The following is a 22689-nucleotide window of genomic DNA, read 5'->3' on the forward strand; positions in this document are numbered from 1 at the left end:
CTTGGAGATGATAGATACCAAACAAATATCGTCGCACATTTCAATACGATTGCTTTCCCAATTCCTGGTGATAACATCATGATGTCACATCACGATATTAGTGTGTCAAACCTCATTTGTAAAGATAAGGTTATTGCCCTCTATTGCCTGGTGATCGATGAAGATATAGGCCTATCTCTTTGATAGATCGAGTGACGTCAGAGGATTCTGCTTCGGACTTTGTGATTTTGGAACTTTTCGGCTTATGAATATCCAACTGTGTGGCTTTATTACTATACGATGCAACTCAAACGTGATTGATGATGGTTGTCCACGGTCAACTTTTAGCTGTGTCATACCAAAGGTCCATAATTCAATCCCTAATAGTTGGTTGTTGGTAACGAGGATCTTCTCAGTGTAAGTTAGTTAGCATTTGCTGCAGAAAGCAATCGCAAATTCCTTTTCGCTTTGTTCTGTAAATGCACATATCCTATTTGTGGATGTAGTGAGTTTAATATCATCGTTATTGTCAACATCATAAATGTAATCTGCCCTGCGAGTATTTTGCTATTTCTATGGTTTACTTATCTGTTTGAACCAAGTGAAATATAAAATATGGTTAGAAGTAAGGACTTGTTATAAGTTCATTTTGGCATTAAAATTGGACATTAAGATAATATCTGCGGAACACGGCAATGAAATTTGCATGGTTGGCTTAGGGGAGACCGGCATTCAATGTCATTTCCTATTAAGTAATTTGGAGAGAACCCCGAAACCTTATAGATGTATGTTATATATACCACCCTCTCAAGCACCTGTTCCGGACAACAAGAAGTTGTGACGGCGAAAACTATCATGCAAAAAATCTCCAGAACACTCGACAGTATTTGAAGACACAAACAATGACTCCGATGACGACTTTAACACCTCTTGTATAGATATAAAACCAGAACGACACTTCCCGAACCAATACGAACTTAATGATTTGGTTAAAAACACGGAAATCACTAAATCAAATGCGGAAATTTTGACTTCAAGGTTGAAATAGGGAACTTGCTACCTTGCTAGATTCACGTGTCGATGTTCTTCAGCGAGAAAAATGCATGGATAAATTTCACGGTATTTTTCTGTGGCAGATAGGCTACTCTTTGCTCATGCAATAATGTTGATAACCTTTTTGAAGAGGTTATATATAACATTCTTATTTTCTTTGTTTATGGGACTCCCGAACTGACACTGAACACCATTCCCAAAATAATATATGAAAATGAATGAAAAGGTACATGGAAAATGGAGGGGGCATGTCCTTAAAAACTCATTTCCTGCACTCTCACTCTGATATTTCTAGTCCGAATATTGGTGATGTATTATGCGAGGAGCATATAGTGAAGTCATTCAGCAGGATATTTCTGATTTGGAAAGGGAGGTGGAATTGCATCATGATGGGGGCTTATTTGCTGTCCATAATAAGCGAAGGATTGTCAGTTCATTTACTCAGTTCATATGCGCACGAAGTTTTTTGAAGTGTTTGCGTCCTTATATACCCTATGGTAGCCGATATTTGTGCATATTACTTATTTTTGTATAGCCTACGTCTGTTTGTACGCCGAACAAGGAATTATGAGGATTATTACAACGCAATTTTGGGTAAAACTAGAAATCAGAAAAAGTAACATTTCTCGAAGACTATAGGCACACTTCACAAGTTTTTTTTTTGTATTTTGATGATTAGTTTAGAATAGCAAAAATTTATTACGATATGTTGTCGATGCCAATATCGACTATATGACATTCGGTAATGCCCTGAGCATACTTTACGTTTGGTTAGTCTCGATTCACACCAGCAGTGAACAGCAGCGAGTAAATCTATTTTCGGTTCGTGTATTTGTCGTGGACCAGTGTAAACCCGCATAAGTGCCATGACTCTCTGGGTTCGAGTTCACGAGTTCAGGCGAACTGGAACGTCTGCTTCGTTGCGAAAGTGATTTCGTGCGATCCTGTATTTCATTCAATTATGCATTTCCGGCGTTTTTCATTCTTGGTTATATGCTTGCTACGGTAAAATGAGGCACTGGATCGCAACTACTTAACTATTTAATGACAGTTTCTACTTTTCAGCCAAGTTGAACTTTGTATTCGGTGCTGGAATTCACCTTCTATCGCCCACATTGATAGCAATGAATTGAAACAGATGCCCTACTGGTTTTAACATCTTTGTAAATATCGCTGATAGAACACCCAAACATGCATCCGTTTTTAAGAGGAATTGAAATATTGAAGCATCCGCCTAAATAAAAAATATGATAGAATTGAAGACACCGTGCGGTAAGTCCTAACCACGAGACACTGAAACAGGGACGGCCAATCCGTGGCCCACGGCCGCATGTGGCCCGCGAGGTAATTTTCAAAATTAGTTATACTATCAAAAATAGATTGCACAGATTATGAACTTGCAAGGCCAACCAAAAATATAATTAGTCAGACCACAACACTTGGGACGTTGATGACTAGAATATCAGTTCCGACGCATTGGCAGATCCATGGGCCAGTAACATTTGGGGTAGATCTTCGTACATTGCAATGAAGTATAATATTTTGCAGTAGATTTACCTAAATTTGCTTCACGCTTCGCGCAATATGTTGTCCCTAGATTTCTTGCATTTAATATTGTTACCCCCTTCTGAAAATGACAAAAATGTCCAATGTACCAGATTAAGTCTAACTATATTCTCAATTACAAGAGAAAGTGTCGATACGATGAGACCTTGCGTTTCCAGAAAGACCGTCGACGATGAAGCCTATAGGCATAAAATGATTGACTCGTGTTGGCCAAAGCTCTCGATGTCGATATGTCCAGGTACCGAATACTCCTGTCCTTCAAACCAAAGCTCTCGATGTCGATATGTCCAGGTACCGAATGCTCCTGTCCTTGCAAACTGAGCCCAGCGATATACAGCAGAGCCGCAATATAGTCAAGTAACAATATTATTGACCTATAAACTTTAAACAATTTTCGCACTTGGTGCGGCTAGTGGCCCGCGCAATGGTTCGTTAATTGCATATGGCCCTTTGGCCGAAAGGGTTGGCCACCCCTGGACTAAGATGTCCCGATGCTATATTCTTGCGGACTCCATGTTCCTGGCGTCGGCAGATAAACCCGGAGGTGGTCAAAGTATAGCCAAGTAAGATACTTCAGTGGAAGTGGAAGTAGTGACACAAAAATCCATTATTTACGAGTAGACGAGTACGTTCAAAAGCAACACAAAACTACTTCAAGTAGAAGTAGAATTGGTTTGCTTTAAATCTACTCAAGTAAGTAAGCAAGTAAGTAAGAAGTTGTGACAACAGTCATAATACGTTCGCATGGACTGTTAAAAGCTACAAGTTGAGCTATAATGTAAAAGGTGCAGGAAGCCTGATTTATATTGATGCATCCCAGGAGGACAGCATAAGCATTCCACCGCATTATTGGATGCACATGGTGGTTTGACTATGCAAAGGCGATTTTAATCTTTTGTTTGATTGGATGGAAAGCAATATGGAGAAGCTGTATCTAATATGATGATAAAACATAGTGTGATTAGTATCCGTTAATAGATATTATTATGGCAGATCGTAAAAATTTCATGTACTGTAATTTTATTTGCGGAAATATAGTATTTACTACACTTAGTTTTAATCTTCAACATGCATGTTCTGCAGACAAAAGTACTGAAATTAATTAGTAAAACTCAAAATAATGAGACTGCGAATTAAGAGAGAAATACATATACCAATTATAAATATCGGAAAATATATTTCATGTCTTTTGTCCAGACAGCTTCAACGGTGATCTGATAAAACAGGTCTAACGCACAAAAAAGTCACGAGACCAATTTTCCAGATTAGGACACGCCATGTCCTCCTTAGAATACTGAACGATACGTAAATGCTACATTGCAAAAGGGTAGTATCCATCGTTTTGATGATTAATATTTACCGTGATGAAACATATCCTATGGGCGACAATGCGGTGTGAACAAAATCACGCAGCCCGTAACCTAAATAATATTCCCCGATACTTACGTGAAAATATACTTATCACTCCACATCTACATTTCGCAAAGTGCGAAGTACATTCTGGGATTTACCTAACTATTGTGAAAATTTAATTCTTTTTGGTACGTCGTGAAAACATCCTCAAAATTGCTAAGTCTCACCCTCTAATTGGAGGAATATGAGACTCCCACTTGACAAACTGAAAATAGCGAAAATGAAGTAAGTAAATCGCAGAATATTACTAAGTAGAAGTAGCGGGAAATTACATTTACTTGAGTAAGTATTGCAATTAGTGGAAAACTACCTGATTACTTCGAAAAATTAGAAGTACTTCGTTACTGACCACCTCTGAATAGAACATACATCTTAATTCTTATTTTCACGTGCATTTCCAGGAGTTTGGTTGATTTTTTTGGCCAAGGACTAGCCCATTGAAGAGTTCATGAGGCAAGTGATGCTGTACCTTTTCAATGTGGTGATTCATCGCCAAAAGTCTCTTAGTTGCACAAATGCATAGTTAGTCATGTTTCCTACAATTCTAACTTTCCCTGAACTACAAGGGTCGGATGAGTCAGATTGTTGTAGGATATAATAAAAAGGCTGACGACGTTGTACTGTGGTCACAGATTCCATGGAGCTATTCCAGTATCGTAATCTCACTGCAAGACCATCGTTCGAAAACACTGATCTTTGCAAGGCAGGGACATGTCCTTTACGATTCCATCTGCTGGGATATTACCAAGTTTGATTGTACCATATCTTCAATGCTTTGCTATCATGATACTTGTTTTTTTCGCAAAATCCCGATTTTGAATGCCTTGCTTGTGATATAATGTTGTTCCTGTTTGGAACTCACTATTTGAAGGCAACTCCTCAAGCGCACGTCCCGCAAATTTACTTCAGGTACATTATTCCATCTAGGAAGATTACGACAATTGATGTAGATATGGTTTCAAGTCATTGAGGATAAGTGGAATACGAATGAATTCGAAAGGAAATGAGTCATTATCATTAGAGAGCGTATAAACTACTACTTATGTATGGGTTTAAATGCGCTTCATGTGCATTAACATGTCGATGTTTAAGTCGCATTGACTAATGTAATTTATGCAACTTCAACATTTACAGATACATTTTTAATTTAATCAGAACCATGGCAGGGAGTGACGAAATATACAAGCCACTGTCCGATCTGCTTTCTTCAGTTTTCCTCGGGCGAAACGAATTGGAATACATCCGGAGTATCGGAAAGGGAGGGATGTCAAACGTAGATTTATACCGACTTCATGGCGAACACTATCCGATGCACGTAGCGGTGAAGACATTAATACGGAAACATCTGTCGGATGAGTAAGCTGAATAATGTATAACTGGTATTTTCACCAATCGTCCAGTCGCCTATATGTTCATTGCGAAGTGAATTGAGAAACGTCATCGGCTTTGCTTTGTGGTGGTAGCACAATGCGCTATGGAAGTTAACACCCAATGAACAACGCAATGAACTTACATGCTGGCTATACATGGTGTCGATATTGATTACGACCTTGAGTGACGGGGCGAACCGAAAGCGATGTTTTCGAATCAGGCAATGAAGATCCTTTCAACTCCTATGATCCGAGTATGAGCTTAACAGTCCGTACATGCAAAGTACGGCTATGTCATGAGTACATATTATGGTCAACGCGCCCGACCAGGCTAGCGACGGGATTTTGTGCGGCGCGGAGGCCGTTTCCGGTCGTACATGATAATGCGGTCCGCGGCTACCGTCTATCACGATAATTCACTACTTCCACACACATTAGCAACATTATCAAGGGAAAGATGTGTTCCAATCTAACTGTTGTTCACATGCAGTCATTAATAGGGTTTTTACGTCCGACATGCTACCAAAGTTCAAAGAACTTGTTGAAAACTTTAATCGACCGCAGATGTCCCTTCGACTTCAACAGCTATTGAAGTTAACAAATTCAGTGAATAATGTTTGGGTCTCTATGCTTTAAAGTTGAAGTTTACATTAAGGGATGGATTGCGATCTACGATACATTCCTTATATATGAGGATAAATCCTCGCTTATTGTATCAATTCAGGAATCCGGCCCGCCAAGCTCCTCATTATGCCTTATCAGACCCTTATCATCAGTCACTACATGATGAAGCATTCTATAGATCAGAGGTCTCAAACTCAAATGTCCTCGCGGGCCAATTTCCTAGTTTTGATGACGCTGCGGGCCGCAGCATCAACAATAGGGATATTCAATGTATAATTTCCAAGTAGGCCTTATTTGACGGGAGCTTGCAGACGGGCATTCCACGAACATCGTCAAAATGTAATTTACTATTGTATTACTCACGCTTCACACGGAAAAAAATCACATTTTCTAATATTTTAATGAAATTAATTTTATGCCGGGCATAATTTGTTAAAATATAATGAGTTATATAGACATCAGGCAAAAGGGTGCAGCATGACATCGTCAAACTGTCGGTTCATATTAATGCAGCCAGTGGACCTTTGACGTGCCATAATTTTATGTAGACTATTTTGAAATCTACTGAAGATTGATCTGATATCAGAGCAGTTGAGCGGTGTAGCCTAATCCAGGTTTTGATATAGTCGTGAGAAGTAGGCTATTGTTACTGCCAATGCTCAAGTCAAATTAAATCAGCGTTAGATTTTGCCTCCTCGTGCTTCCAATAAGATTTCTCGTAGGTAGCCCCTGTTCATTTTAAACACATTTTCTGATGGTACCTATATTAAAAGCAGAAAGCCCATTCCCATAAAATCTCGCATAGCGCGAATACCATATCCCACCAGTTGAATAAATTGGCCAAAAATATGTTCCACGACATATAGGCCTAATTCCACAGTACATCACGTACCCCCTGGTGTGGTGCTTCGTATCCCGAAGGGGTCTATGGGCCATATGGTTAAGAACCCCTGTAATAGAAATGTCCAATCGCCGATGAATTGATGGTGATTGGTGTTACAGTTGTGGAGCGGATACTACTATACTGCCTATACTGCTGGCCAGATACCCTTACCCAACGCAGGCTACGACCTGTTGATATATTACTATTCGTGATGACAGTTTCATAGGTTGTTGCGTCCGTAGGATTACCAAGTCACCGTTCCGAGTCGCAAGTCCTTCTCAGATTTTACCGTTTTACCCGACTCAACTCGAGTTATTATTTAATCACCAAGTCAATCCGAAATTGAGTAATTTTACGAAAGGTTGCACCAAACCAAATCACAATTTTCAGTCACGAATCATTGACGGGACATTTTTTATCATCATGAACTGGACATGAGACGTAATAGCTTATCTTCTACCGCATGGTAGCTTTCAAAAGAGATGTGATAATGTAGTTTGTTGAGACTTCAGCGATTTTTACAGTAGTTTTAGGGTGAAATTTAAGTTCATATATCTAAAAAGATATGTGGCACTTGAATAGATTGTCGAATACTTGAAATTTCAAAATCCCGTCGCGGGCCACACAAAATGTTCTCGCGGGCAGTATGCCGCCCGCGGGCCGCGTGTTTGAGACCTCTGCTATAGATGTTGGTAAAATATGCTATATGCTACCGTGAATACAAACTAAATACGATGTTAACATTCGATTTGGCGAGAAATAAAGCACAACTAATCTGATTTCAGTGAACGGAATCGTCTCAGAGAAGAGGCGGATATCTTGGCATCTTTTGACCACGGTAACATCATACGGACTTTTGGCGTAGCGGAAATCGAATCAGGTTATGGCTTGGTGTTGGAGTTCCATCCGCATGGCTCTTACGCCGACTTTTTCGGGAGTATTTGGAGTAAAAGGAAAAAGACTGAGAAGGACGAAAGAGATTTGTCATTCCTAAAACTAAGAATAGTGGAATAGGTAAGCCATATAATTGCATTTTGTAGAACGAATCGAGAAATGTGGTGAGTCATTCATAGCGAGTGAAATGTGGTGAGTCATTCACACCCTAAAGTTGATGCACGAAAACGTAACCCATTCCAGAATTCAGAAACCTCGTGCGCGGTGTGTCGACCGAATATATCGTCGAATGTCGAACTTGCTAGCGACTGAACTGCATGTTCTTGTCGTTGTTTGTGTTATTCATGGTGCTGATCGACTACTACCGTCATGTACACCAGGTCAACTTTATTCATTTTCATTCCGTAGCCGACGGCTTGTATAACGGCACACTTCTAGGCCTTTATAAGACACCGCTTACGCGGATGAGATGGCGAGGAGGAGCATGTTCTAATTAGTGTACTTCAATTTAGAGCGAATTTGAGCCAATCAGCATTATCAATCAATGTTTTTATGAGAGCGGGACCGGTATCAAGCTCAGGCAAGCTTGGCATTCGGGAAAGTTCACGTCTAAGAGAATCTCGCCGAACTATCACGGGCTTATTGCCGAATCCAGGAAGTGCCATTTTCACCTTGATCAGTTTTCATCATCAATAAAAACGGATAAATTCGACTCATAAAACTGGGAGAATATGTCCGCGTAGTATAAGCGATATCTTTTGTCGCTACCAGAACGCCATGTCCAAGGCCTGGGTCGCAGCAGTGTCACGAATCAACGATCGTTTGAAACAGGGAATGAAATCGTGGACCGAGATTCAGGCTGGCGACATTATTTGTTCAGTTTACTATACAAATGTTTATGTATATCTGTTCCTGAGAATATCGATGTATTTATAACTATAAGTATAGCCTAAAGAGCGAAATTTTCAGATAATCAATGCGATGAAATATTTACATCAGCCTCGGAAATTCTTTGGGTGTAATGAGTGTAAAAACACTCTTCATCTCGATTTGAAAACTGACAATGTTCTTCTTGATGAAGACCTTCACGCCAAGGTACGTTGAAGTGTTAACGGCAAAAATGTAGCTTTTGATTATGGTTGTCACCGGTGGCCATTAGCCATCTACATTCACTGACACGTATAATGATTTAATAATTGACTTAAACTAAGGTAAATATATTTATTGGTACAGATATGCGATTTTGGATTGAGCACCGTGGCCACTCTAACTATCCTGCAAAGTACTAGAACAGCACGTTCAGGTGAGTATGACCAATAGTGATTGTAATGCAGATCAATGGCTCCTAATCTTCATCATCAAACCTGACTATGAAGCTCATTCATCCTGACAACATGATGCAATTGCAGTTTTACGCAATCTAATGTGAACAGTTTGATCATATTTCTCATCGTAGTGTAATTTCTCCTACCAGAACAGTGATCATGGCGTAGTAACCAGCAGTGTCCGAGAATATTCATCACCAGGCTATGAACCAGTAGCAGTAATAATCCAGTGGGTCTTTCACCAACATTTTTACGCAGGACCGATCGGGGGCACTCTGGGGTTCATTGCACCTGAAAGATTTTCAGATCCACGTCGTAGACCAAACACGAAGTGTGACGTTTACTCGTTCGTATTTAATGGCAATTGTACTTCTCCAATACATGTACAGGTGTCTTAAAAGAAGACTTACATTTTCAGATTTGGGATTCTGCAGTACACCATTCTCACAGATCTACCTCCGTATGAAGGTTTGTATATTATTTGATACATTCAGGTGAACAAATACTCTATTAATTTTTACTGTCGCGCATTGGTATATAAGATAACCGATTGGGGTGTGTCTTTAACAAAGGGCATGAATTACTCAAGGTATATAGCAAACCAGTGCAGTAACAAGTATAGTCATAGACTATAAAGAATATAGTGATAGTATGTCGCTGTAGTATCCCTGTATATAGCCTACGTTAAATAGGTCTCGAATCGATTGTTACGTTTTCTCTAGGATAAGGGACGCGTTTCCAGACTTATTAGGATTTAAATCAATTCGGTTTATGATATTTAGATTTGGATATGCAGAATATCATATTGCTTGAGCATCACGTTGTCAAGAAACACCTACGTCCCGACGTATCCAAAGTTTCAAACGCATACCCGAAACCTCTGGTGGATATGATGAAAAACTGTTGGGACCCAGTTCCAGAAGACAGGCCGTCCTTTCAAGGTTGGAGAGTGCTTGTGGCGAGCTTGAATCATTTCGGTTCCTAAGAAATATTAATTTTGTCACACAGAGCTTCAACAAATCATTGATGATATTAAGGAAAGCGTAGGTGATTTTGATGCAAAGGTAACCATTTCAATGAATGCCATTGTTGAAATTCTCGATCAGGTTGGTATTTCTCGAATACTGGACGTTTTTCAATTAGTTAAGATATGTCATTTCGGAAAAGACGTATCGACTGAGCTAGGACGCTACGCCCTAAACGCTAGCCCTAAAACATTGCCTCTGAAACTGATTGAAGTACCACTTGTGTGTGTGTGAGAGAGAGATTGTATTGCTTCCTAAATCGGCTCATTTACAACAAACAAATTTAGCATGTAAATAATTCCAAAAATATAACACATAGGTGTTCGCAATTATATTAGAGTATAGTTCCGTGTAAAAGTACATAGGCCTGCTGGTCCCGACGATATGATTCTTAAGTTTTCTATACAAATCTACACTCGTGATAACTATTTATGATCGTACATAAAAGGCACAGTAATGACTAGGGCAAGTTTTGCAACTTTTGTAACTTTTTTTACAGCCATCGTAGTCTCTTTCTATAGAAAGAATCGATATTGCCGATTGCCAATCGTCGTCCGTGGTAGAACGTAAAAACAACTTTCTCATTTTGAGCTTTGAGAAACTCCTCTCCCAGCTCGCAATTGCAACACTAATGGTATGATAAAGTTTCAGACACAACCATAAATATGGTGTCGAATCAAGTAGCCTAGGTGTGATTTAGCTAACCTGCGTAAAACATCAAACGCGGTTGCATTACGATCAAACGTAAGAGTGGCAATCTACTATTTTTTCGTTTTAAGAAACTAACCGATTTGTTCCCTCAAGTATTGTACAATGTACACGTACTCGGTTATATCCTAATGCAAGTTTAGTGTTCGAAAGTAGACTTCTGACTTATTCGAAGGTTTATGTTCACGTGCGCGTTCAAAACGAACCTTTTGTAATTGTTCGTGTTCACACGAACCGGAACCTTTCAGGAGTTCGCAACATCCCTACTTGTAACCTAATCGGGGAACTCAATACTAATTGAATATCAGAAACGTAGGTCCAAAATGGAAAAGGTCCGAATTATCAATTACAATGTTCGATATGTATAGATTATGTTTGGAAGACTATCCGCAGTAACTTTCCGGAACGGCACATGTACGAATTTATGATTACCTGATGATTTACATGACATGAGCGGTGGGATATGTGATGGCAAAGTGCCTATCTCGTCACCAATGTTCCCTCTAATTTTTCACGAGTCTGCGCAAACACTTCAACTTATTGCGCAGGCCCATGAACAACAGTGCGCAACCAGGCCCCCCATAAGGTGACAAACCGAACTTCTGGGGGGGGCTTCGCCCCCCCAGACCCCCATTGGCACCTACGTTTTTTGCCGCAACTTACCATCTACACTGGGTGTCCCTTTAGTGGGTGTACAGCCTAGACGCGCGAAGTGCGAAACCTTTATATAATTCATGATTGAATCGGTCAATATGATCGGGAATTGGATATATATTGCTATTAATATTTATCCTCTCTCTGCTCACGTAATCAGATTTACCGGTAGAGCTGATCGAGTGAAGTGTGTTCGAAAAGGTAGGACCCCTAAATATAATCAAACATCTTCGGGCGTACCGTTGGTATAATGACTTCGGTATCTGATGCTATTTCGTGTCCTCCTATCTGCTGTGTCAGAAGATATTGAAATCCCCCAAACGTACTAAACAAAGACGTACACGGTTTCAATTGTCATTTCTTCTTTGAAAAAGTTGCATAAATTTTCAAAAAATACTCCATGATTCATGTTTATTCACGAAATAATTTAAGCTCCCCTTTGAGATCGGGTCCCCCAATTGGGGGGTTTGGGGTAACCCAGAAGTGCGTGTATCCATTCGAGTCACATGATTCATTGATAGAATCAAAGTACAGCATTTACATTTCGTTTTATTGCATGACACCAGATAATCACATTATGAGTGAAGAAGGGGAACTACGCTCTAAACATTAAGTGGTCTCGACTTGAAGTTAAGCCATTGAGGGCATTTATTTTCAGAAAGCCACCGCGTTTAAATATTTTCGGGATATGCACCATAACACACGTGCGACTCTGTGGTGTCGCAAAGGGTTAAGAAGCATTCACGCGCAATGGCGATAAACCTCGACATCATGGATATCGCACTTGTGCTTTGGTGCATATTTTGAGGGTGATTTGGCTTCAGTTCGAGTGCGGTGGCTTTTCTAAGAAAATGTATGCTATTCTTTTCCATATTTTGCTTCTAGACATATTTTGCAGAGCAGACCTTTCTCGCTCGCAAAAGAAAAATTCTCAACTAATTTTACAATATTTCTTCCGTTTTCACATGGTCCGACAACCGACAACCATTTCATGTTCAACGAATCGCACTTATTTGTTAATTTGGCTTGCATATTATCCTATCTCACCATACGTGATCAGATTCGCCTGATGGAGGTCATGACTTCGAAAATTCACGGTATGTAATTGTACAGTAAATCTTACGCCATGTTCATGCCACCCAGAAAAGACTTATTCTCGCAGATTAACTTTGAGCTAGCCCATTGTTCTTTATAACTTTGTTAAACCATGCTATTTCACCATTACCAGAAAAGATTGCGCTATTGAAATGAAATCAGTATCGCTCACGCGTACGAGACCATACTAAAAGAAAATCTCGTTCGTGAGGCGCACGTGATTGCAGATTCTTATTTCTTCAGGGAGCGCAATATCTACCTTTGCGGGCAGCACTTGTGCTTCGGCTTCAGACTTCAGGGATAACACTATTTTCCTCTGGCGATGTTCCCTATAATTGTTCTGCGCGCCTGCGCGGTCCATTGGACAACAGTGCGCAACGACTGAAACAAAAAATCATCACTTCGGATTTTTTGTGCGCAGCCTAGATTTTCTGTGCGCAGAGACCGTTTCGGCACTGCGCATTTGCGCACGTGCGCAGCTTAGAGGGAACATTGCTCGTCACCGAAGTCCGCGAATTATATTCTACTACGTGACATCTTGTTTTCTACACTAATTTGTCGAAGGTGCAATAAATTCACATCACGCGGTGTTCCATCCTATTTCTCTTGAAATACCGGAATCTCGCATCTTTCACAGTTGGATATACTACATGAAATCCGTTTGGAGCGTCGATTCGTTGAGGCTGGTGAGACAGGGCGCCGTTCGCATGCAACAACGGTAGATGGAGTTGACAACAATAATGTAACTTGCGCCAAAGCACCAGTTTCTACATCGGATCAAAATGATTCGTGTACAGTGACGGTAGAGGAAAATTTAATTACAGCCCGTGAGAACGCAAGAGTGCGTTCTTTGATGCAATCATTCTCCACTCCGACTCTGTCCCCACCAGCTTACCAGTCTTATGATGACGAACTCATCGATTTGATACCGTGCGAAACCTCTGGTGAGCAAAGTTGCCGGTCACGGCACTTGAATCTAGAAAATTCTAAATGTATTGAGGTAGGCTATATATATATTCCTCTGGTGCTACTGGGATTTATTCAAAGTTAAAAACCCAAGTTCGCCGCTAAACCCTAAAAATTCGTCCCAGTTAAGCAGATTTCCATTTTCTACTGATCGGATCGTCGTCTCGACCAATCATTTACCTCAAAACTTACGCACCTATAGCTTATAATTATCACCCTTCAATAACTTGGGGATTGGCAAAAACACACGAATTTTTGGAGTTGGCCTTGGCTGCCGTGTAGTTAAAGTTATACCTTCCCACCATTGCATTTCCAATAGAAAGCCATAGGATTAGATGTTGGAAATTCACCTAAACACGGATGAAGTCATCTTGTCATTGAATCTGTCAATACCATACTTCAGTGAGATTTTGCGACGCGCTATGATTTTGTCATTCATGTCATTGATTTCGCAGCTGTGAAAGAGCCTCATCGCGTTCTCAGGAGGATCATCCTGACGGCTTTCGCGGTGGTGATAGTTTCGGTTGTACTGACAATTGGAACAATAGTTTTCACGAATGGTAAGTGTATGGAATTGGTGACCGTATACTAAAAACGAAAATAGTGTGTTACGCCAATTTTCACCAAAGCGTAATTTGCTAGTGTGCAGTAGTCCGACTTCAATGCACCCTAGACCTTGCACGTATATAAAGAAACGAAATATATATAATGATAAATTTGACGCTGACCTGAAGTGATGCCTTGGAACTTTAAGTCTTCCTTCTTTAGACGCAAAGTGCCTATCCCTGACTAACCCAAATCACGGTAATGTGACTTGTGGAAATGAAACCAAGGGAATCCTTTCAAATTGTCATTTCGTGTGTGATGTCGGATACCAAATCTTCGGTACTGCCACACTTTCATGCTCCGCTGGAAAATGGTCAGCGAAACGACCAACCTGCGAAAGAGGTATATGGTGTATTTCGTATGATTTTAGTTTCGTTTCATAGTAATAATATTCAAAGGTGTTCAATAACGAATTGCTTCTACTTTTTGAAATACTTGAAGTAGATTTTGCCTACTCACACTACTTTTTAAGTAGATATGACTTTAGACTACTTCTACTTCTACTTGACAGTTTTCAGTTTTGTAGGCAAAATGAAGCGTATAATACAATCTTACTTACTTACTTGTGAATCACCCCTCCTACTTCTACTTGAGTAGAAATTCCAACGATACTTCTATTTCTATTTGAGTGGCGACGCTGACTACATTCACCACCTCTGTTAATATTCAATGCGGTGTGCGCAATAATTTTCCGACATTCGAGATCGGCTAGGTCTAGTGACACCAATTAAAAATCATCGGTGAGTGGTTCCATGGTATAGGAGTCACGAAGCGTAACTGGGGTGTTCAACCTTTTTGCTATTCACGGCGGTCATTTCGATTACATATGTGACGTACGGCCGCATTTCTACACTGTAAAAAATAAAAACCTCGATTTACCGCGAAATGTTTGGAAGCACGGTAGCCAGACATTTCGTGGTAATCTAACATTACCGCTAGTCAATGTAAATTTAACTTACACTCGTCCGGTAATCTCACTTTACACGCCAGACTGTAATGTTACAGTCACCTCCGGTATATCTAATCTACATGTTCTCCTGTACATTTGCGATCGAGACTGTCATTTTACCGCCTACCTACCTATATGCTGTCCCTGTAAATCAGGATTACATACCAGCTTGTAAATTCACGTACATCCATACCTATCGCAAAGCAACCCGATGCAAAAATATCGCAACATTTTCTTCACATTTCCAAAACGACATTGGAACAAACTGTATATTCATTCATGATATCACGATGAAGTGGTTATCGTTGAAACAATATTGCTGCTGGAGGTCTAATTCTTCTTTAGGAGACATGCAGTAACACGAGTGGTCTCGAGAAAACGTGAATTAATTCCACCACCGGCCAAACTTCCAATTGTTTCTTTTTCTCGTTCTCATTCCTTCTGTGTAAGTAGTATCTTGCAGTTCCACTAAAAAGAATTCATGCGTAAGTCGCTATATAAAGCAAAGTTCCTAACCTGGACAGTGGACATGACATTATAAAGACTAAGACAAATAGGCTAACAAAACTATAACATGTTTTGAAGTACCGGTACTGGCACATTGTGTGATGACGGCTCCGCCTTTTACATGACATAGCAGAGATTCATGACTTTATCTCTGTATTGAAGCAAAAGGTTCCTAATTTAAGGTGGCATGTGTGGCAAACAAATCCAGCAGCGGATGAAAACATATTTATGCTATGGCCCGAAAATGACATTACCAAGCCAACAGTTTCAACCCCTCCGCAGCGGAGTATGTGGTCACTATATAAGTCGACAAATATCCCAAAATAGAACAGAGAATGCGGCGAATGAAATATATCAATCATGAAATCTAAGTCATCGAGGGCTGGTGTGCAGAGTCAGATATTCACGGTAACGAATACTATGTAGTACTGTATTACCTTTTAAGATGCGTATTCCATTCAGCATTCCTAGGAATTTTTAACGATCGTGTCCACTTTCTTCAAGCACAACAAGCTTCGCTCCACCCTTTGCTCAAATCTCACTAATGGCCACTGGCCAGACGACACTCGAACGATTTCGAAATAAATGGTATTCATCCGCTGACACATGACACCAATAATATTTACTGGCCACGTTATAATGTTTGATCTGGGTCGTTTTTTCCATACAGAAACATTTATCATTGCATGTAGTCCCTTTTTTCATCTAATTTCGTATAAATTGATATATATTCCATGTGTTGTTCACTACTTACTGTACTTACCTAACTAGACGCTGGTTGTGATGTCACAGTTGAGCGTTGGTTGTTTACTACGAATCTCAGAAAAAGCAGTCACCTGTAACCTATTACAGGTCGCCTTGTCCGCCATTAACAAGTGGTCAGCTGAGCATGCGGTGCTGATATTTCTAGTTTCCCCGAGCAATATTACACATCCTGAACTAATTTTCTAACTTATCAGCCTTATCCGTGACAACGAATGTAACCAGCGAGACTGGCCGTATAACAGCCATTGCCTTATAATAATATGGCTACGGTGTACCACATAAGCTACGATTGTCAGTTATTTCTTGTACCCTACTAAGCTTAATTGATACTAGGGCCAACAATTTCGGTATGACAGACCCCAGTCTCGCAAACGAGGTTCAATCAGGTCAAATCACCTCTAGAATGATATATCAGTAACATTCAGTTCTACGTATACATTGGCTGCAGCGATTTTGAAGCTAATCAATTTTGCCAATAGCCCGGTAAACTGCAGTAACGAGTAACTGTCAGTAATTTTGCGAAGAAATTCTGGTAACTTACTTTACAGCTATATTCAGGTAATGTTACATATCAAAATGTAAAATGACCAGCTACGCACAGTAATTGGCTGCGGCCGGTAATTCGTGGTAAAATTTACAGAGATTTCCCAGTAAATCTACCAGATTTTTTACAGTGTACATACTGTCGTGATGGCTCACCTGGACGGCAAATATCCATATCTAAATTGACTATATCGGGGACTTTACATCGCGTACAGCCATTGTTGAGTTCTGTGGCATCTGTGTTTTCTTGAGAAATACGTTACTCAGGAATGTTTTTGATTGTAGAATCAGAACGCCCTCGCTGGCTTCACGTACGCACCAAATTCGCGAGAACTTTGTCATAATCATGAATGAATTTCGTCAATAATGTTTGCAGTTGCAGATATTACTTTCAAATATTTATCCTTTCTCTGCCCACGTGATAAGATTTACCGATAGAGGTGGTGGAAGGGGTGTCTTTGAAGATTTATGGCAACTAATTAATGACAATGCGTCTTCGCGTAGGTCCAGCATTGTTACTAGTCACTTTGTTGCATGTTGTTAGTTCTTGACATCCCATCAGGATTGTCGGTATAGACAAAATATATTGGAATCACCAAAAACCTTTTTTGAGACGCACACGATTTCAAATGGGTATACATTATATTACTCTGTTGCTCGCATATGCAATGTTGGGCTCGGATTGCAAATACACTACAAGGCCTGTATTAAAATCGAAAATCCAGATCGTCCTGAATCGCGCGAAGCGTGAGGCAAATTTTTAAGTGGAACTAAAATCTATCAAAAATGTGGCATCTGATTAGGAAATTCAAATTGCACGTTCACGGCCGCCAACAAACGCTAATTGAATTACTTAGACGACCGGACATTTACGCTTCTACGGCAGCAGGTTTGCCTCCCCTGGTATAAGAATTCGCTGTTGCACCATACAAATGAAGGAATTTAACGCATTAATGCGGTATCATTTATTTCTAGCCTGCATACTGCCAATGGTATCAAATATTGTCTTCAAATGCACGAATGGAACTTTTGAAAACTCAACATGCGCAATATCATGCAAAAATCAACGTATCACCAATGTAAGTTAAGATTTCCTTGTGAGTCTTACACTACATTTGACCAAACAAAGGTGCGCAAAGGCGGTATAACAGCATAAGAAGTAGGCTACGCACAATTGTGTTCTCAGTCATTGCTGAGCCAAGGGACTCTTTGTGCCATATAATATTCGTGCTGAGCAACGAACGGAAATCAATAAAAATAGATGACTTATCAACAATGGCTCAACGGCTATTGAGATTTCTGTTCCTGCTTTAATAATCACGAGGTCGAGTACATCGCGAGTTGCGAACGCTCTTGATACAATGCGCCATCGACTTCGCTATGCACAGGTGTAATATGAATCCTGTATTTGCGACCTCCAACATGTAGTACAGAGAAAGTAGGCTACATTTCCAGTCGTGATGATGCGACACAGCGCAGATTTGCAATCGTAATTAACTCTATACTCGTTACTCGATTCCCTATAAATTGAAACTCAATCTGTACTATCTTCATTCGGGAAAATGCGATAACTTGAACAAATATTAATCGGTGGCTTCATTTTTTTTGTCATACCTCGTACTTGACCATACTTGATTTTGGCTAGGCTTGACTCGAGTCAAGACGTGCATTGACTCGATATGACTTGTGACTCGAAGGTAGTGATATTTCCCAACATTGCCCGAGACGCACTCTTTTCTATCGTAAGGAAGGAATCAATGAATAGTCACCTCTGTATTATCTGAAGGGGACTGCAACTATGACGTGTCTAAAAAACGGGAGATGGTCTGAACCAATACCTTCTTGCATTTGCCCGGAGTGCACAAATGGCAATTATTGCGAATGTTCAACTAGCTGGACTAGTACATCACGCCCTCTCAAATCCTTAGGACCATATATGAGAAGCATCGAGGTATGTAGCTTTCAGCAATGTACAGCTGATCGATGATATGTATCCGCATGTAAAATTTTATCTGGTTATTCAGTTTCACTACGGGGGAAAAGAAATTAGCTGCGCGTCGCTCAAAGGAGTCGAAACCTCTGGTTGGTATGGAGTATGCACAGACGTGGACATACATTACCAAATTACATGCGCCAACGACTACCTGTCGCCATCCATTGCCTCAGAATTTGCGGCGGCCGAATTGATTCGCTACTACGTGGCACGTGGCCAGTATCCGAAGCCATGTGACGCGGAGATGATGCCTACGTCACCATCAGGCTGCTGAATGCTTGGATATGGATACATTAATTCTTGTAGTTCTATATCAGGAGATGGCAACTTTTTCAGTCGGCGGGCCTGGTATGGCGGGCTGGATTACAGAATCGATACAATAATGGCGTATTTATCCAACTATACAAGGAATAAATCGTATTTAATGTAAACTATAAGTTTGAAGCATAGAGATCCAAAACAGTAATTGATGAGTTTATTAATCTAATTTGCTTCAATAATTGTTTATGTCAATCAGACACCTGTGGTCGATTAAAGTTGTCTACAGTTTTTGGAACTATGACTGCATGTACGATGTAGAAACCCTTAGTAAAGACTGCACGTGGACATCAGTTATATTGGAACACATGGACGAAAATGTTCGCTCGCAAATGCATGTAGATCAGAACAGAAAAAGTAGTTTTATGACCGTCTCGGGGCTGCAAACAATGCAAACTTCGATTCATTCTGTGACTATAATATTTGCCCATACTTTCAGATTAGAATTTCACTTTCAGTATATAAAAACTCCCCACGCGCCGCTCAAAATCCCGTCGCGAACCAAATCCGGCACGCGGGTCGTATCTTGCCCGCCTTTGTTCTATATCGCAGCAGCCCATCGAGTTGAACCCAATCATGTTTCACACAGTTAGGATTCTACGTAATGGCAGAGAAGTCAGTGACTCATTAGTCTCAGAGCCTCGGGCGGATTAACGCTCAGTAAGACGGCCTAACTCGCTACCATAGAAGATAACTGCACCTCCACATATCGGCAGTATTAATTATATGAATTTGTGCCTGTCTGACAAATCGCATAGGCCCATACGCCTATGGGATCGTCAGGGCGAATGAAGTGCCCCAACCTAGACCCGTCTTGTTCTTTTTTTTAAATTGGCGTGCCTCATTGTTCATTATGTCGCATTTTCTAATATGCCATACCGACTTTGCCCATACCAAGCTCTCTTTTTGTTAGTAGGGTTGAGTCATACCAGGGGTCACCAACACGCGGCCCGCGACCTGATTTGGAAAAATTTCGGAAGAACGCCTAGTAAAGCATTTTGAAATGCTGAAATTGATATTGTTGTTGTTGTTGTTGTTGTTGTTCAAATTAAGTCATTCTACTGTTTCCCTGATATCACTATACCTCACTAGCGGATGCGGCTACGGCAGGGTAATATCATTCCATGGCGGAAGAATTTGCTGGTATGAATGGGTAATGGGCATATTGTCTTGACGTGACCGAGACGCTTGAAAAACGACTGCGGGCTCTCCAAAAGACCATGCTTCACGAGGAGATCGTTTTCCAGCAAGTAGGATACCGTGTCTAGCTAACCCCAATATCGATTCTTTAATCCAGGGGTGGCCATTCTGCGGCGGTAGAAGGAAATTTATGCGGCCGTCGACGCTTAATTCAATTAGGATGTGTTGGCGGCCGGTAATATGCAAATAAAATTTACGAATTGACTCTTTAATTATGAGAGGTTTGGATTATTCTTGAGATTTTCTTCGCGCTAGGCACGGTTCAATGCGATTTGATTTTCGATTTTAATATAGTAGTGTCATTTTTAATCTGAGTCCCACAGTACAGCTGCATGCACCAACATGATGCATGCGCCCATAAAGAAATAAAATTTTTAATCGTGTTCTTCTCATCACGAATGTATTTTATTCTGGTAGGCCAGCGTTTCTCCCCATACATTTCCACTATACCGACAAATCTGATTGGAGATCAAAAAATAACTGCATGCAACAAAAAGGAATATTAAGAATTGGCCCAACCAAAGGTGCAGCGTTAATAACTTCCCTAAGATTTCGAAGACACCCCCTGCATCAGCTCTACCGATGAATCTGAGCACATTGGCCAAAAAAGGATAAATATTTTATAGTAATAAGTGTAACTATACTAATATTTAATGACGAAATTCACTGATGAACATTGGCTTGGCGCGACTACAGGACGTGTCCCGGTGGCTGCTCATCATATGACTACTAACGATGTCGGTGCGCATAGTAAGCCGAATATGCGTAAATAGATTAGTCCGGAGTGTACCGACAATGGACTTCGACAGTTTAACGTGGGTATTTGGTCCCAGTTACGACTATGCACCGGAATGCGACCGCGGGCTACATGAGTAATAGCAAATAGGCTGGCCACTGGCCACCCCTGTTTTAGCTGCTACATAGTGTTGTCAAGCAGTGGCGGCTCGTCCTATAGGGCAACTGGGGCATTGCCCCACCTAAAATTCTGTTCAATAACAATTCTTCACCATTTATAGACGCACACCTATCTATATAAACCGAAATCACAGCGAAAATCGTATACTTCTTGTCCTTTCGCTTGTAAATGCCCATATATAGCGAAGTCTCTGCGAAAATCGAATTCTCTTCTGTGTTTTCGCTTTGCGAATGCCTAGCCGGGGCTTGCCCCGGTAGCACTCATAACAAGCTTTCACTGTCTATTCTCTCAAAGCCGCGCACAATAAAGAAACGGTGATTTACTCTCTCCTATTCATAAAATTACCGAGCAACCGGGGCACGATAGCTCTGTGCCCTTAAGGTGTGATGTAACAATCGTATCTATAGCTGTACTCTGTTACCGTCATCTGCGTTTAGTCGACCTTTGCTGGTATAGGTCGATTTTAATGGGGTTTCACACCATGAAAACTCTTGAAACTTGTTCTGTCATGTCGTGATGGTGGTATTTAGCACTGCCCCAAGTTTCAGGGTTTCTACTTAAAGTTTAGGGTAGTAATTCCGTTTCCGAAGTTGAGTGTGTGCTGATCCGTCATGTATCGCAAACAGATTTTACTCAAAAGCCGGTATTGGTATCCATTGGTTTTGACGATGTTCAATACCGAGATCGGTTATGACATTTGGCACGGAAAGTCTTAATGTTAGTATCGAACGCTGTACCAAGTTTTAAGTTTGTCACTGAACTGTGTTAGTGGTAATTTGGCTTCCTAATTCGAGTGAGAGCTGACTAGTCATTTATCGCTAACAGATTATACGCAAAGCCGGTATTGGTCTCTATTGATTTTAACGATGCTCCTTACCTAGATCCGTCATAAGCTTTTGCACGGTATGTCTTGATTTTAGTATCGAACGCTGTGCCAAGTCTCAAGGTTGACACTCAATGATTAGGGCAGTAATTTCGTTATCAAGGTCGAGTGTGGTAAAGATGTGCTCCGATCTGACACTTTAGCCTACAACACATTGCGGATTTCACGCAAAAGCCGGCGTATCTGCGGTAACGTTAACAGAGATGATGATATCATTCTCAGTTTGCATTCAAATATTTACTTTGATATTATATTCTCCAATGTCAATTTCACCGTGAAATTGTGGCCTTCAAGCCATTTGCTTACAACCCCCTGTCAAGCGCGATAGTTATTTCGTTTTCGATGGCGGCTAACAGCTGATCACTTGATCAGCCTATTCCTCAGTAAATTTTACGCAAAATTCGGTGTTGGTCTGTTCGCATTAATTTTGACAGTGTACCATACCGAAAAGGGC

At 40.6% G+C, this 22689-nt stretch overlaps 3 protein-coding genes and 1 long non-coding RNA gene across 5 annotated transcripts in view; 2 read left to right on the forward strand and 2 right to left on the reverse strand.

The window, feature by feature from the left end:
- LOC145456660 (flavin-containing monooxygenase 3-like) overlaps positions 1 to 22689 on the reverse strand; it is a 266805-nt gene that overhangs the window by 155796 nt on the left and 88320 nt on the right. The window lies entirely within an intron of this gene.
- On the forward strand, positions 934 to 7902 carry LOC145457382 (spermatocyte protein spe-8-like). The gene is made up of 2 exons (XM_080335585.1): positions 934 to 5367; positions 7674 to 7902. Exons 1-2 carry the CDS (start codon positions 5171 to 5173, stop codon positions 7900 to 7902), a joined length of 426 nt encoding a protein of 141 aa, XP_080191711.1. The 5' UTR covers positions 934 to 5170.
- On the forward strand, positions 7766 to 19469 carry LOC145457378 (uncharacterized). Of its 2 annotated transcripts, XM_080335581.1 has the most exons (13): positions 7766 to 7902; positions 8752 to 8877; positions 9016 to 9085; positions 9366 to 9453; positions 9526 to 9575; positions 9890 to 10048; positions 10116 to 10213; positions 13227 to 13533; positions 14011 to 14115; positions 14324 to 14503; positions 17901 to 18004; positions 18712 to 18876; positions 18950 to 19469. In XM_080335581.1, the coding sequence occupies exons 2-13, from the start codon at positions 8764 to 8766 to the stop codon at positions 19190 to 19192; spliced, it is 1683 nt and encodes a 560-aa protein (XP_080191707.1). In that variant the 5' UTR covers positions 7766 to 7902; positions 8752 to 8763; the 3' UTR covers positions 19193 to 19469. The 2 variants fall into 2 exon arrangements, with proteins under 2 accessions (XP_080191707.1, XP_080191708.1); XM_080335582.1 differs by lacking the exons at positions 7766 to 7902; positions 8752 to 8877; positions 9366 to 9453 and having other exon boundaries at positions 9014 to 9085.
- On the reverse strand, positions 15325 to 17054 carry LOC145457383 (uncharacterized). Its single transcript, XR_013920862.1, has 2 exons — positions 16055 to 17054; positions 15325 to 15578 (listed from the first exon to the last, which is right to left on the reverse strand). It is a non-coding gene; the product is annotated as an uncharacterized LOC145457383 (long non-coding RNA).

The sequence above is a fragment of the Botryllus schlosseri genome, chromosome 15 (assembly GCF_051294905.1).
Source record: "Botryllus schlosseri isolate E-star chromosome 15, Bs_hap1, whole genome shotgun sequence".
NCBI classification, from domain to species: domain Eukaryota; kingdom Metazoa; phylum Chordata; class Ascidiacea; order Stolidobranchia; family Styelidae; genus Botryllus; species Botryllus schlosseri.

Coding starts and splice junctions, on each gene's coding strand:
- LOC145457382 (XM_080335585.1), top strand. CDS start 5,171: ATGGCAGGGAGTGACGAAATATACAAGCCACTGTCCGATCTGCTTTCT. Junction 5,368..7,673: donor CGGAAACATCTGTCGGATGA/GTAAGCTGAATA, acceptor ATCTGATTTCAG/TGAACGGAATCGTCTCAGAG.
- LOC145457378 (XM_080335581.1), top strand. CDS start 8,764: ATGAAATATTTACATCAGCCTCGGAAATTCTTTGGGTGTAATGAGTGT. Junction 9,454..9,525: donor ACGAAGTGTGACGTTTACTC/GTTCGTATTTAA, acceptor TTACATTTTCAG/ATTTGGGATTCTGCAGTACA. Junction 13,534..14,010: donor GATACCGTGCGAAACCTCTG/GTGAGCAAAGTT, acceptor TTGATTTCGCAG/CTGTGAAAGAGCCTCATCGC.